Below are 14,441 nucleotides of genomic sequence, written 5' to 3'. Positions count from 1 at the left end.
AACAGACAAACTGTGGGAAGAGTCCAGATGTCCACCAGCAGATGAGTGGATAAAGAAGATGTAGTATATATATATACAATGGGCTACTACTTAGCCATCAAAAAAAAAAAAAAAAAAAAGAAAAGAAATCTTGCCCTTTGTAATTGACATGGATGGAACTAGAGGGGAGTATTATGCTACATGAAATAAGTCAATCAGAGAAAGATAATTATATGATTCACTCATAGGTGGAATTTAAGAAATAAAACAGGAAGGGAGGGGAAAATCCAACAAGACGAAATCAGAGAGGGAGACAAACCATGAGAGACTCTTAACTCTAGGAAGCTAACTGCGGGTTGCTGGAGGGTACGTGGGTGGGGGGATGGGGTAGCTGGGTGACAGGCAATAAGGAGGGCACGTGACGTAATGAGCGCTGGGTGTTCTTTGCAACTGATGAATCACTGAACTCTACCTCTGAAGCTAATAATACACTGATATTAATTAATTGAATGTAAATAAAATTTAAAAAATAAATGAAGTTGCTCTCAGCTGATTTCCTAAGCTCCAGTAGCTTGGCCATAGGAGCTATTTTTTCTCCATTTGCAGAGTCCTGCTGAGTGTTCTGTGTCTCCTTCAGCAGCAACTGTGTCTGTTCCATCATGGGAACACAAGGAATGAGAAATGGAGTAGGAGAGGTCAGTTAGAAAAAGGATAAATCCCACTTTTTTCTGTAGGGACATTTGCTATAGTATTGACATTGAAATAAACCCCACTTTATTTTTTTAAAGATTTTTTAAAGATTTTTTTTTTTTTGTATTTGAGATAGAGAGAGCGAGCAAGCACTGAGCCAGGGGCAGAAGGAGAGGGAGAAGCAGGCTCCTCACTGAGCAGGATGCCTGATGCAGGACTTGATCCCAGGACCTGGGATCATGATCTGAGCTGAAGGCAGACGCTTTACCGACTGAGCCACCCAGGCGTCCCTAAACCTCACTTTAAGAAGGAAACATGGATGTCCTTGTAATTCCTGCATTAAAATATTAAGTATCTTTCTAAGCTGTCATGACTTACTGGATGTTTTCATGTCTAACCATGTCAAGTCCTCGATCTTGCAAATTGTACTTACTATCCTAGAATACTTTTTTTTAAGATTTTATTCATTTGAGGCAGAGATACAGAAAGAGCATGAGGAGAGGGAGAAACAGACTCCCTGCTGAGCAGGGAGCCAGACACGGGGCTTGATCCCAGCCAAAGATAGATGTTTAACCATCTGAGCCACCCAGGCACTGTCCACCCTAGAATATCCTTAACATCGAAACATTAAAGTAATTGTTACAAACCTGAAAACCTACATTAATGGTGATTGGAATTACACAAAGATATAGACTCTTTTAAATTTTCTTTTAGCATATGATAATTAGGCAATGATACTATGGTGACAGTTCTTAAATACATCTTAAAGAATGAATTCTTTTAAAAAATAAAAAAGATTTATTTATTTTAGAGGCGGGGTGAGGAGGGGGAGGAGCAGAGAGAGAGGGAGAGAGAGAATCTCAGACTCTCCCCTGAGGAGGTGGGACTCGATCCCAGGACCCCGAGATCATGACCTGAGCTGAAATCAAGAGTTGAATCTTCAAAGAACTGAGCCTCCCAGGTGCCCTAAGCATGAATTCTTGTATTGTGGGAGGGTCTATACATTTGCTACCAGGGATCTGTGAGCATAACATTTTGTGTGTATTGTATTTTGCAGGTAAGTAGTAGTCTCAGTTTGGTGAAAGTAAGAACTACTATCATAGAGTGCCATATTGGGTACCTCGTTAGGAGAGATTTTGTAGGATCATGTATTAAGAGTTTAATTTGCAATGTACTTTCATGTATTTATTTTCTTTAGGAAGCAATATTTATTGCAACTCAACAGTTGGGCTTACAACAATGGCCAGCTCAGACAAAGAAAATCATACAGTTTTATAATCAGCTTCAGGTAAGTGAGGAATGGTGTGTTAGCACCTCTTTGCTCCTGAATGTTAATAGTTCTGATCAAGGAGAAAACCAGGGTAACAAGAAAGTGGCTTACTCTGTTATTGACCCAGATGTCATTATTCGACCCTCAACTAACTTTGACTAGATTTATCTTCTTCACCTTTGTCCCCTTACCAAATGTGTCCCTCCACATGTGGTGTAAATGTTATACCTCACACAGCTATGCCTTCTTTGAATTTTCTGTGCCCATGAATGAACCAGTTGGAAAAGATGGTGCATTTCCCTGATTATCAGTAAAATTGTACATCTCATATTTATATTCTTCACCATCTGAGTTTCCTACAAATTGCCAGATTATATAACATACTCATTTCTCAATTAGGTTTTTTGTCTTTTTCTTACCAAGTGTGTGTAGACTTTTCTTTATACATTTTTATATCCTGTTTCTTTGTTGTTTATGTGCATTGCAAATAAATTCTCTAAATCTTGGGTTTTCAGAAATGTTCCTTGTGTTCACTGGTGCAGGAGACATTGTTAATGCAGTCAAGTCTGCTGGTCCTTTTTGTGTGTGTGTGGTTTGTGTTTTCTGTGAATTTTTAGAAATCTTTTCTATCCTATTTCATAAATATGTTCTCTATGATTTTTTTTCTCAAATCTTTTGATATTTGCATTTCCCATTTTTAAGTTGTCTGGAATTTTCTTTAATATATCAAATGTGGATCTATTTTTCCTCAGATGGATAACCAGTTTTCCCAAGACTTTTCCTCACTGATTTGCTATTTCTCTCATGTACTGTGTTTCCAATATAATAGGGTGGATTTCTTTGTTGATTTCTTCCATATTTTATTATTTGTCTTTATCTTATGATACCACCAGTCTTAATTACCACAGCTTTATAATAGGTCTTCATATCTGGTGATGCTAATTGTAAGAGGTTAAAAAAAAAAAAAAAGCTATCCCTGACCCTCTTAGGGTTTCTGACTGAGTCTGAAAATCAAATTGAGAAAGATAGATTAGCAGGAGAAAAGCATGCACTTTTTTTAAATTTATTTTTTATTTATTTTCAGCATAACAGTATTCATTGTTTTTGTACCACACCCAGTGCTCCATGCAATCCGTGCCCTCTCTAATACCCACCACCTGGTTTGATTTTTTTTTTACATGAGAACCTTCATAAGAGAATAGACATGCCCAAAGAAGTGACCAGAACAGGAAGCTTTATACCTTTTAGATAAAGAAACAATGAATTTGTGCGGAGTTGACAGGACAGAGGGGTTGGGCTGGGGGTGTAGTAGGTGGTGAGGAAGTAAGCAGGAAGATGTGGACCTCCTGAACCAGGTCTGTTCATAGAGCCTGTCAGCCCCACATTGCCCATAAGGATGCCTCTGTCCTCTGGGTATGAGGAGGGCACCTTTCACATGGGACTTGTAGGACCTGTTTCGGGGAAGAAAGGTGAGGTGGGGGAGGTCAGAGTGACCTTCCTGCTTCCAACAGTACTGGAAGACTCCTCCAGATGAATCTATTTAACACGCCCAGGTCAGGGCGCCTATCTTGTCGGGAGTGCTGCCAGAATATTCCCTCTCTGTTACTTTCCCCAATTCTTAGATAATCAATAGATTGACTGCCAGTAAAAAATAAATAAATAAATAAATAAATAAATTTAAAAACCTTATTTGGATTTTTATTGGGATAGAATTGAATGAATAACCAGTGGTGAGAATTTTCATTTAATGATATCACATTTTCCCCTTCATGAACATATTGGGTTGATTTAACAAGTTAGCCTGCAACAGCTGCATGACGGCAGAAAGCTCTAGACATCTGGGTCAGAAAGGACAGTTTATCACTCAGCAACAGCAGTAGCCATGTTCCCAAGATTTAATTCTCAGAGGATGACACAGGGTCAGGTGATATCTGCACATGTGGTTAGTGTTCCACAGAAGAACCCCACACTTAGGAACATGGCAGTCTTCTGAGGGGATAACTGGCAGACATTCCTAGCCTTTGCTCAGGAAGGAGACACTAACATTATCTTTGTTATTCTAGACAGCCGAGTTAAACCTTCTCCATCCTGATAAGAGGACTGTCTTCCAAAAACTGTTTGCTATACAAGCATCCTTGAAAAGACAGTCCTAAACAAAGCTTTTGATGACTCTGTTCAGAGGCATGTGGAAATGTCAGTGACTGTAAAGAATTGTCTCCCCAAAATTCCACCCCTCGTTATATACTGTCTTGGTTTCTGGTGAATCGTCCCAGGGCCACTCCATTGACTACTCTAGTTCATCTGACTGCCAGGAGCTGGGACCAAATATATTCAGCTTATTTCATACAGCATTTAGCTAGAGCCTCTCACAGTAGGCTAGAGTCAACCTAAAATATAAATCTCAACCATGTCCATCCAGGTTCTGGCCCCAAACAGCTGAACACACCAGAAGCCGTCAGACTCTACCTTTGAAAGCCAGGCAGATTTCTCCTAAAGCTGGTATACTGGTTGTTCCTCTGGGTCTAAAGGATTAATCCAGGTAGAGATAGTTTCTCAGCTGTGTAGATGGTGTCTTGGCCCAGAAGGAGGAAGGGACTAGGGTTATTCTATTATCCATAACAACCCTGGTCAGTGAGTTGAGACTGATCTGACTGCCTCCCAGGGACAAGTGATGTTTCCTTAAATACTGGATTCTAACACTTCAACCACCTCTGAGGTGCAAGTTGCATTTTTGGTGTGTGTGTGGGGGGGGGGAGACAAGGTAGTGTCTGACTTCTCTTTAAGAAATACAATCCTAAGGGTATACATGGTACCCTTAGAAAGAATTTCTTGATAGTTGTTGGGTTTCCCAAACAGAACTACAGCAGCTCAAGGAATACAGTTCTCAGTTCAGAGTTCAGTTCTAATAATGAGATCTAGTTCTTTTTCTTTTTCTTTTTTTTTTTTTTTTTTGGAGTGACCACTTGAGGACAAGCAGTCTAGTCTGACCTGTTTGCCATACCATGAGCCCGATGACATTTATCTGCTCCAGGAAATGAGTGAGCAGTGGAGATAGGAGTGGGGAAGATATGCAAGACATCTTGAGCAAGGGTCAAGCATTTTGACGGGGAGGCCACTCCTGCTGCTTCTGACAGATTTCTCTTAGGGGAATAACAATTAAATTTTAGGGGAATAACAATTAAATCGTGATCAGTCCTATTTGATAGGGGTTGGCAGTCCCAGCAGTCGGCAAAATGAAAGGTACCTAGGGTTGTTGGGGATACCACATCAGGGCATTTTTTTTTTTGCGAGGAAGGATAGAGAATGGGCTAAGACCATGTCAATCCAAGAGAACCCAGGCAGTTGAACCAGAATTAAATTTGAACCCTCTGGACCCCATTTTGGAATGTGTATAATCAGAGTGGCCTGCGGTTTTCATCAAGGAACAGAAAGAAGCCCCAATGCTCAGGAATGGTCAGGATGAATCGCAAATTCTCAAAAGAGATCTCTATTATCCCCCATCTCTTTTATGCTGATAATTACCCAGGAAGCAGATGAAAGGAAATGGTCTCCTAGGGATGTCCCCATTCAATGGCCAGCCCTCCCTGGTAAGGTGTGTGGACAAAGAGAAGGGAAGGGGCGTGGAGTCAGGAATGTCTGAGGTCAGTCTTTGAGAAGGTTGTTCCAGTGATCAATCATATCAGCATGCTATGGATGGCAGGAAGCAGAGGAGGCCCATAAAATATCCTGACCATCGGTTCATGGTTAAGAGACTCTTGGCAATAAAAAGTCAGACAGCAAATAATCCAGAAATCCAAATGACACAAATTTGGTCTCACTGATTGGACGAAACAGCAGTTTCGTAGCTTGAAACAGCGTCATTGTCTGTGAGTGTCTGTGAGTCACCACTGACAGCCTCAGAAAGGGGGGGGGGGGGGGCGCAGGGCTGGTACAGGATCTGCCAAGAGTATGTGGGCTCATTCGTGCCATGGGCAGCGGGACTTTTCCCACCATGAGACAGGAACCTGGAGCGCGACAGTAGTCCCTGCATCCCAAACACATGGCCCCTTACTTTGTGCGTCGCCATGTGCAGGGTGACGTTGTGTCAGGACTGCGGTCCCAGCAGTCTGGGAAGTCTGGTGTGATCAGCTTGATTCCGGGTCCTCATCATGGGCCCACGAGTAACTCCCACAGATGGTTGGCAGCCCCGACTTGTTTGCACGGTTCCCAGCCCCAGAGAGCGTTATCTTGAATCCTGCAGTCTGTAGTTCCCCAAGGGGCAGACCAAAGAGGTAGGCCACTGCCAAAGCCGGAGTCCGAGCTCTTGCCGGGAGCAGAGCTGACCAGTATGCTTTGTGGGGCCGGCCGGCCTCAGGCAGGCTGAGCCACTAGGGGGCGCCACTATGGTGTGAGTGGGATCTTTGCAAGTTGAGGACTTCACTGAACCAGCAGCTTTGCTGGGGAGGTGAGGGTGGGGGTGGCAGGAAGTAATGTTGCTCCCAGGGAACAGTGGCCCCTCTTTCATGTGATGCCATGATGCGGCTATGGCCACTTAACTGTGTTCTTAAAGTTATCCTTTCCATTAGTCATGCAAGCCTTTTGGACCCCTTCCCACCTTGCCAGTTACAGAATGGGATTATCAGACAGAGAATCACCAGACCCACATGAGGGTAGAGAGATTGAAATGGACGTGAAAAATATTTTAGCTTTGTCCATATTTGAATTTTAATGTATTTATTTGGTACATTATTAAAAATAATCATTTCTTTAGGCTTTTGCAGTAGTCTAAAAGAGATGGTGAGGGACTTAGCATCTGACTCTTTCCCCCTTGTCCCAGTCCATATGGGCTGACATAACAAAATACCATCAGTAGGGAGGTTTAAACAACAGATATTCATTTCTCACAGTTCCGGAGGCTGAGAAGTTTAAGATCAAAGTGCTAGCAGATTTTGGTTTCTGGTAAGAGCTCTCTTCCTGGCTTGCAGATGGTCACCTTCTCACTGTGTCTTCACATAGTAGAGAGGTGTTGGATTCTGTTCCCTCTCCCTCTTCCTGTAAGAACACTCCTCTCATTGCAGGCCCACCCTCATGACCTCATCTAAACCTAATCACCTATCACAGACCTCACTTTTAATATTATTGTGTTGGGTGTCAGCCTCAACATTTGAGTTTTAGGGAGATGGCAAACATTCACTCTATAACACCAGTAGTGATTGGGTTGGGCAGAAGAAGACGGGATCAAGAAAATTTTGTAAGAGATGAGGAACTTTGGACATGGGTACCTAGTGGTTTTATTAACAAATCAGGAAATTAGAGAAGCAACAAGTGTGAGAAGAAGGTATAGATTAGATTATGTTGACTTTGAAGATCATGTGAGACATCCAGGAGTAAGTATCTAGTAGACCACCACTGAGATTGTACTCGGGCACATAGAGCCAAAGACTGGAGAAAATAAACACATCAGGAAGTCATTAGAACTCAGGTCATGGTTAAAGATATTCAGGTCGATGAGATTGGTAGGGCCAGTGAAGGGAGAAGAGAGAAAAAGAGAAGGATGAATTAGGGAAGACTAACATGGAAATGACATTGAAAACTCAAAAGACGGAAAGAATAGAGAAAAGGAAACTGAATAAACCATATTACGGAAGCCAATCTTACAGAAAAGTATAGAAATAAAGGAGAATTAGAAAAAGATAAACTGCCAGATGTCAAGAATTGAAAGTTATCCCTTGAATTTTAAAATTGGGAGATTTCTGTTTATTTTGACATTAACCTAGTCAATGAAAATGGAACCCAGGTTATACTAGACTGAACAGTAATTTGAAGGAAGGGTTTGTGGATACAGAGATGTATTTCTAAATAAGCACCTTCAGATTTCAGCTGAACCATCAGGAAACCAAAATTAAACCATAAATCTGCAATTTTGTTTTAGACTTGCATTGGTGTAATGTTAGTAGGCCCAACTTGTGGAGGAAAGACAACAGTCAGAAGAATTTTAGAAAGAGCATTAACACTATTACCAGTTGAATACATCCTACCACGGAGAAGAAGGGAATCTATTTCACAGGTAAATACTAAATAATGTGTTTCTCTGTTTCTACAGATCTTTATGCTTCCGTAACATTTTATGTCCTATTTATGTAAGTATGTTCTTGTTAAATTTATTGCTAGGAATTTTGAGGTTAGGAATCATTATACTAAATGGGATTATTTTATTTGAATCTCAAACTAGTAATTACTAGTATAAAATAAATCTACTGAATTATATATTTATTTTGTATTTCATCACCCTCATGGACTAGTAATTTTAATTCTAATTGTTTTTTTGGTGATCAATTGAATTATCTTCAAATGACTATAATTTTGTCTCTTGTAGTATTTCTATAATTTATATTCTTATTGCATTGATTAACCTTCTAAAACAGTGTTAACTGTAATAATCTCTTGTTTCTTTATCTGAAATGTAGTTAATATTTCTCCATTTAATATGATATTTGCTCTTTGTGTATGATAAATATTCCTTCATACTTCGGAAATTTCTTCCATTCTCATTATACTTCGATTTTGACTTGGAATTTGTGAAGTAATTTTTCAGAATCTATTTTTATATTTTAATTTGTTAATAAGCTATACTGATAGATTTGCTAATGTTAAATTGTCCTTGAATTCCTAGAATAACTTTTTCTTAATATGTATATATATATTTTTTTCAAAATGATTTACATTTTTATTTTTATTTTTTCAAAATTTTATTTAAATTCTAGTTAATAGCATAATGATGCTTTCAGTAGAATTCAGTGATTCACCACTTACATACAACACCCAGTGCCCATGATGACATGTGTCCTCTTTGATCCCCCTCCCCCATCTAGCCCAGCCCCACCCAGGGCCTCCATCAGCCCTTAGTCTCTTGTGATTTGTTTTCCTCTCTTCCCCTCTTCCCATATGTTTATGTGTTTTGTTTCTTAAATTCCACATATAAGTGAAATCAGATGGTATTTTTACTCCGTATAAAGCTAGATCCCAGTAAACAATGTATACTTCAGTTACCTCATTTGAAGACTCAGCAGTCTATTCGAAAAGTTTTAGAAAGTCAAGTTCTCAGTTCTGCAGGTTTTTGTTTCAGTTAGTGTGCAGTTTCTTAACATTTTTAGCTCTTTATAGAAATGCAGCTGATTTTTGTGTGTTGATGTTGTGTCCTACAAATAGTCTGGCTTATGTATTAGCTCTAGTAGTTGTTTCATAGATTTCTTTGGGATTTTCTATATATAGAATCATGTCATATTTAAATAAAGATATTTTTATGTCTCCCTTTGCAATTTGGGTGCTTTTTATTTATTTATTTTTTTCTCACCTAATTATCAGGCTAGGACTTTCAGTACAGTGTTTAATAGCAGTGGTGAAAATGGAAATTCTTGCCTTGTGCTTGATTTTAGGGAGGCTTTCAGTCTTTCCCCATTGAGTAAGAGGTCGTCCATGGGTTTTTCTTCAAATACATACCAAGTAGTGGAATTGCTAGATCATTAATTAACCATCAGAGAGAATTAGGGTCACTTTCTTTGGAGAGAAAGACCTCTCCTAAAACTCTTTGGTGTTAACAGTGCAAAAATTTAAATAATTGTGCTATAGTTAATACCTTTAAGAAGGATTCTTAAAGGATCTGGATTCTTTTCAGATTTCAGGGAGAAAAGGAAAAGTAGATATTTGTGTTCTAAATCCAAAGTGTATCACTGTTGGTGAACTATATGGACAACTGGATGCTAATACTATGGAGTGGTCTGATGGGCTGTTAGCAGCAGCAGTTCGAAATTACGTATATCTCAACACTGCAAGGAGCTCAAAGAAAGACAGTGATTTAGGACTGAGATCAAGAATCTCAGATGCATCTAATGTGAGTTAATATGGAACAGTTACTTTCATTTGACTACTGTAGATTCTGTTGTTATTTAAAGATTGATATTTAAGCATTATTAGGCACTTAGCAGTATAAAAGTAAACTTAAAAATAATGATCAGTCTTAAAAAGGAGAAAAATTAAAAGCTATTTAAAAAAACAGAAAATATGACACTGCTTTAAAATGATTGGCAAACAATAAAATGAAAGAGACTGGCTTTTAAAGTAACCCAGAGTTGGGTAGGTGTTAAGTGGAGGATGGTCTAGTGATTCTGTCACGACCAGTGTACCTTACAAATTAACAAGGTATGAAAACACTTCGCTGGAAAGGTGAAAAAGTTTTTGATACAAAATTCATCACAAAATCAACACAAATAGCAAACAAAACTTTGAATGTTATATTCTCATTAGTTATAAGTAGAAATTACTGGTAAATTTCATTAGCCAAAATATATTAACAGAAGAATGGCATTTAGGAACCAAACAGATAAGCAAAGTTGGTTTTTTTCTTAAAGTTTTTATTTCAATTCCAGTTAGTGAACATGCTGTATAGTATTAGTTTCAAGTGTACAATATAGTGATTCAGCAGTTCCATCCCTCACCAGGTGATCATCACGACAGGTGCACTTTTAATGCCCTTTCCCTATTTCAGCTGCCCTCAACCCAACTCCCCTCTGGTGACCATCCGTGTGTTTTCTCCAGAGGAAAGGTCTGTTTCTTGGCTTGTCTCTTTCTCTCTCTCTTCTCCCCACCACCTGCTTTTGCTTATTTTTTTCTTAAATTCCAATTTGAGTAATGTATAGAATTGTTGAACCCCCATTATATTGTACACCTGAAACTAATATAACACTGTATGTTAATACACTGGAATAAAATGAAAAAATATAAAGTCTTCTAGTCCATATTTATGTATATATTTTTCGAGATACAAGTCCCTTATCAGGGACTATGATTTATACACTCTTTCATTTTGTGACTTGTCTTTATTTTCTTGATGGTATCCTTTGAGACACAAAAGTTTTTAGCCTTGATGAAGTTCAGGCTTTTTTTTCCTTTGTCACTTGTTTTTTTATATCATATCTGAAGAAAGCTTTGTAAAATCAAGGTCAAAAAGCTTTCTTCTATGGGGCACCTGGGTGGCTCAGTCATTAACCATCTGCCTTCAGCTCAGGTCATGATCCCAGCATCCTGGGATAGAGCCCCATATCAGGCTCCCTGCTCAGCAGGAAGCCTGCTTCTCCCTCTCCCACTCCCCCAGCTTGTATTCCTTCTCTCACTGTGTCTCTTTCTGTCAAATAAATAAATAAAATCTTTAAAAAAAAAAAAAAGCTTTCTTCTATGCTTTTTGGTAAGAGCTTTGTAGTTTTCACTTTTATATTTAGGTCTTATAGTCTATTTTGGGTTGATTTTTGTGTTCAGTATAAGGGAGGGATCCCAATTCATTCTTTTGCTTCTGAATATCCAAGTATTCCAGAACTATTTGTGGAAAAGACCATTCTTTCTCACATTGAATTGTCTCATCACTCTTGTCAAAATCAACTGACGGTAAATGTTGGGATTTCCTTCTGGATTCAATTCTGTTCCCTTCATCTTACATCTCTCCTTATGCAAATGCCACACTTGATGACTAGAGCTTTGCACTAAGTTTTGAAATAGAAAGCTCAAGTAGTTTTTAAGATCTTGACAACTGATTCTAAAATGTATCTGGAGGAACCAAGGTCTCTGATATTCCTGAATTTAAAAAAAACCAAGGGAAGTGTCTCATGGTGAGATCTGCCAGATGTCAAGAATTATTACAGAATTAGGGTACAACAGTGTGCTGCTGGTGTAGAAAAGGATGGCAGTTCTGAACTATTATGTCCCTATGATGTAATGTAAAAATGTGTAGAGAAAACAGAATTTTGTAGAGAAATTGATAAATCATATCTAGTATGAGATTTTACTGCATCTTTCTCAGTAATTGATAGGAAAGGAATATGGTAAAGTGGCTGTGACTAAATTCTTTTTTTAAAGATTTTATTTATGTATTTGACAGAGAGAGATCACGAGTAGGCAGAGAGGCAGGCAGAGAGAGAGAGGAGGAAGCAGGCTCCCTACTGAGCAGAGAACCCGATTCAGGACTCGATCTCAGGACCCTGGGATCATGACCTGAGCCGAAGGCACAGGCTTAACCCACTGAGCCACCCAAGTGACCCTAAATCCTTTATACTAATTATCACCAGTTAGAAATGGAAATAGGAAAAATTCAGCTAACAATGGCAAAAATCTATCTAAAATATATTGGAATAAATGTAAAAGAAAGGAATTTGTTATGGGGGTTGCAGGGGGGAAGCAGGAATATCTATATACAATCGGCAAAAATTGAATAAATGGAAGAGATACTGTATTCCTGCATGGAAAGACTTCTGTCCTAAAAATGCCAATCTAGACCAAGCTAATATATAAACATAATATCTTTCCAAGCAAAATCCCACTTTAAAAACTCAAATTAAATGACTTTAAAGTTCATTAGGAAGTATAAACATTCCGAGAGTTCAAAGAAAATCTGGGCAGAAAACCAGAGTGCTTTATATTTCTAAAATGTTCCATATTAATTTTAGAACAAATCCATACTGTAACCGAAACAGTGGAGTACAATATAATACAGTGACCATACTTAAAAATGCTGTATTGTATATTCAGAAGTTGATAAGAGAGTAGGTCTTCAGAGTTCTCACAAGAAAGAAATGTTTACCTATGCATGGTGATAGATGTTAAGTAGACTTACTGTGGCGATCATTTCACAATCTATACAAATATTCATTATATTGCATGCCTGAGACTAGTGCAATGTTGAGTGCTGGGTATATTTCAGGAAAAGATATAAAAAGATAACACTCTCCAAAACCTGAATAAAAACCCTGGAATGTACTAACACAGAAAGGGAACCAGACAGAGTCCAGAAATACATTCCGACGTATGTGAATTTAATATACAACTGAAGTAATATTTCTAATCAGCAGGAAAAGCATTCTTTACTGAATTCACTGTTTATATAGTTTTCTGTTTTCTGATGTGAAAAATGTAGAAAGACACTTACCTCATTCCCTACCCAGAAATAAAATTACAGGGGTGCCTGAGTGGCTCAGTCAGTTAAGCATCTGCCTTCAGCTCAGGTCATGATCTCAGGGTCCTGGGACCAAGCCCCTGCATCTAGCTGCCTGCTCAGTGGGGAGCCTGCTTCTCCTCTCCCTCTGCTCCTCCCCCCGTTCATATGCGCTTTCTCTCTCTCTCTCTCTCTGTCAAATAAATTTTTAATAAAGAAAGAAAATTCCAGATGAAATAGCCAACTAAATATAAAAATAAAATTATAAAAATATAATATTTAGGGGCATATTTTTAGAGTTGGGAAGACCTTAACTAAAGCTGGGAACCCAAAAATCATAAACAGAAGATAAAAATTTTTTTCTGTAAATACAAAAAATGGTTTTTTTTTTTTCTAAGAGTTACAATAAACATCATTAAAGCAAACCGTAGTCTGGAAGAAAATTTTTCTAGCATCTTAGAGGAATTAGTGGCCCTGCTGTAGATGAGGGCTGTAAGAAACAGACGCAAACAAGAAGGAATGGAACAACTAGGGGAACCAGGCGGGCTAAGAGTAGAACGTTGTTGGAGCACATGAAAATTATCGACAGAGGAAAGACGTTTAGCCTAAGTCTTAGTCAAAAACTAAAAATCATAACAATGAGAGCAGCACAGTTTTTCTCAAGTTTTCAAAACATAAGAATATGCATAACTAAAACATTGCGTGTTCACGAAGATATGGAGAAACAAACATTCCTACATCTTATTGGTGGAAGTATTTTTTTTTAAGATTTTATTTATTTATTTGACAGATGTGATCACAAGTAGGCAGAAAGGCAGGCAGAGAGAGAAGGAAGCAGGTTCCCTGCTGAGCAGAAAGCCCAATGCGGGGCTTGATCCCACAACCTGGGACCATGACCTTGGGACCATGACCTGAGCCAAAGGCAGAGGCTTTAACCCACTGAGCCACCCAGGCGCCCCTGTGGAAGTATTATTGTCACAGACTTTGAAAAAGAGATCCAGTAGAATTTATTAAAGATTAAAATCCAGATAATATTTGACCCACAATCCCACATTTTTTAAAAACCGAGGGAAAGAAAAGCAGTAGAGCATAATGACTTATGTGCGGGACTGGTAAATGCAGACTTCTGCAATAGAAATAGTCATTCAAAATAACCTTGTACTTGGTCCTCTCCCCATGAGCCTTGAGAACTAGAAGTGGCCGGTTACTGTCTGTTGGGCCGCGAGGCCCTGGCTGAGACGTGCGGCTCACTCCTATGTACAGTCTTTGTCTCTCTCTGTTCTGTTGAGCCCCTCTGCGCCCAGGGCATGGCTCCCATGTTTGGTGGGCTTCCCCTCATCTTGCGGGCAGAGAGAGCCAGTGCCACTCAGCTGATGATATGGGACTCAGATCTGCTGAGGAGATAAATAATAAAGTCCTCCAGATAATTAAGACTTAACTGTATGCGTAGATCAGAATTTCTTGGGATTAGTGTGAGAACAGCCTGTATTTGTGTCACCTGGGGAATGTCATTACAGATGGGGCTTCCTGGCCTCCACTGCCAAC

General features: G+C 39.0%; 1 protein-coding gene across 1 annotated transcript in view; it reads left to right on the top strand.

The window, feature by feature from the left end:
• DNAH14 (dynein axonemal heavy chain 14) overlaps nucleotides 1-14,441 on the top strand; it is a 320,474-nt gene that overhangs the window by 151,165 nt on the left and 154,868 nt on the right. Inside the window, exons 35-37 of the mRNA XM_059145622.1 lie at nucleotides 1,868-1,957; nucleotides 7,851-7,985; nucleotides 9,594-9,809. Of these exons, the coding sequence (XP_059001605.1) occupies nucleotides 1,868-1,957; nucleotides 7,851-7,985; nucleotides 9,594-9,809 (441 nt within the window). The remainder of the gene's footprint in view (nucleotides 1-1,867; nucleotides 1,958-7,850; nucleotides 7,986-9,593; nucleotides 9,810-14,441) is intronic.

The sequence above is a fragment of the Mustela lutreola genome, chromosome 14 (assembly GCF_030435805.1).
Source record: "Mustela lutreola isolate mMusLut2 chromosome 14, mMusLut2.pri, whole genome shotgun sequence".
NCBI classification, from domain to species: Eukaryota; Metazoa; Chordata; class Mammalia; order Carnivora; family Mustelidae; genus Mustela; species Mustela lutreola.
This window is presented reverse-complemented; position numbering and strand designations above follow the sequence as displayed.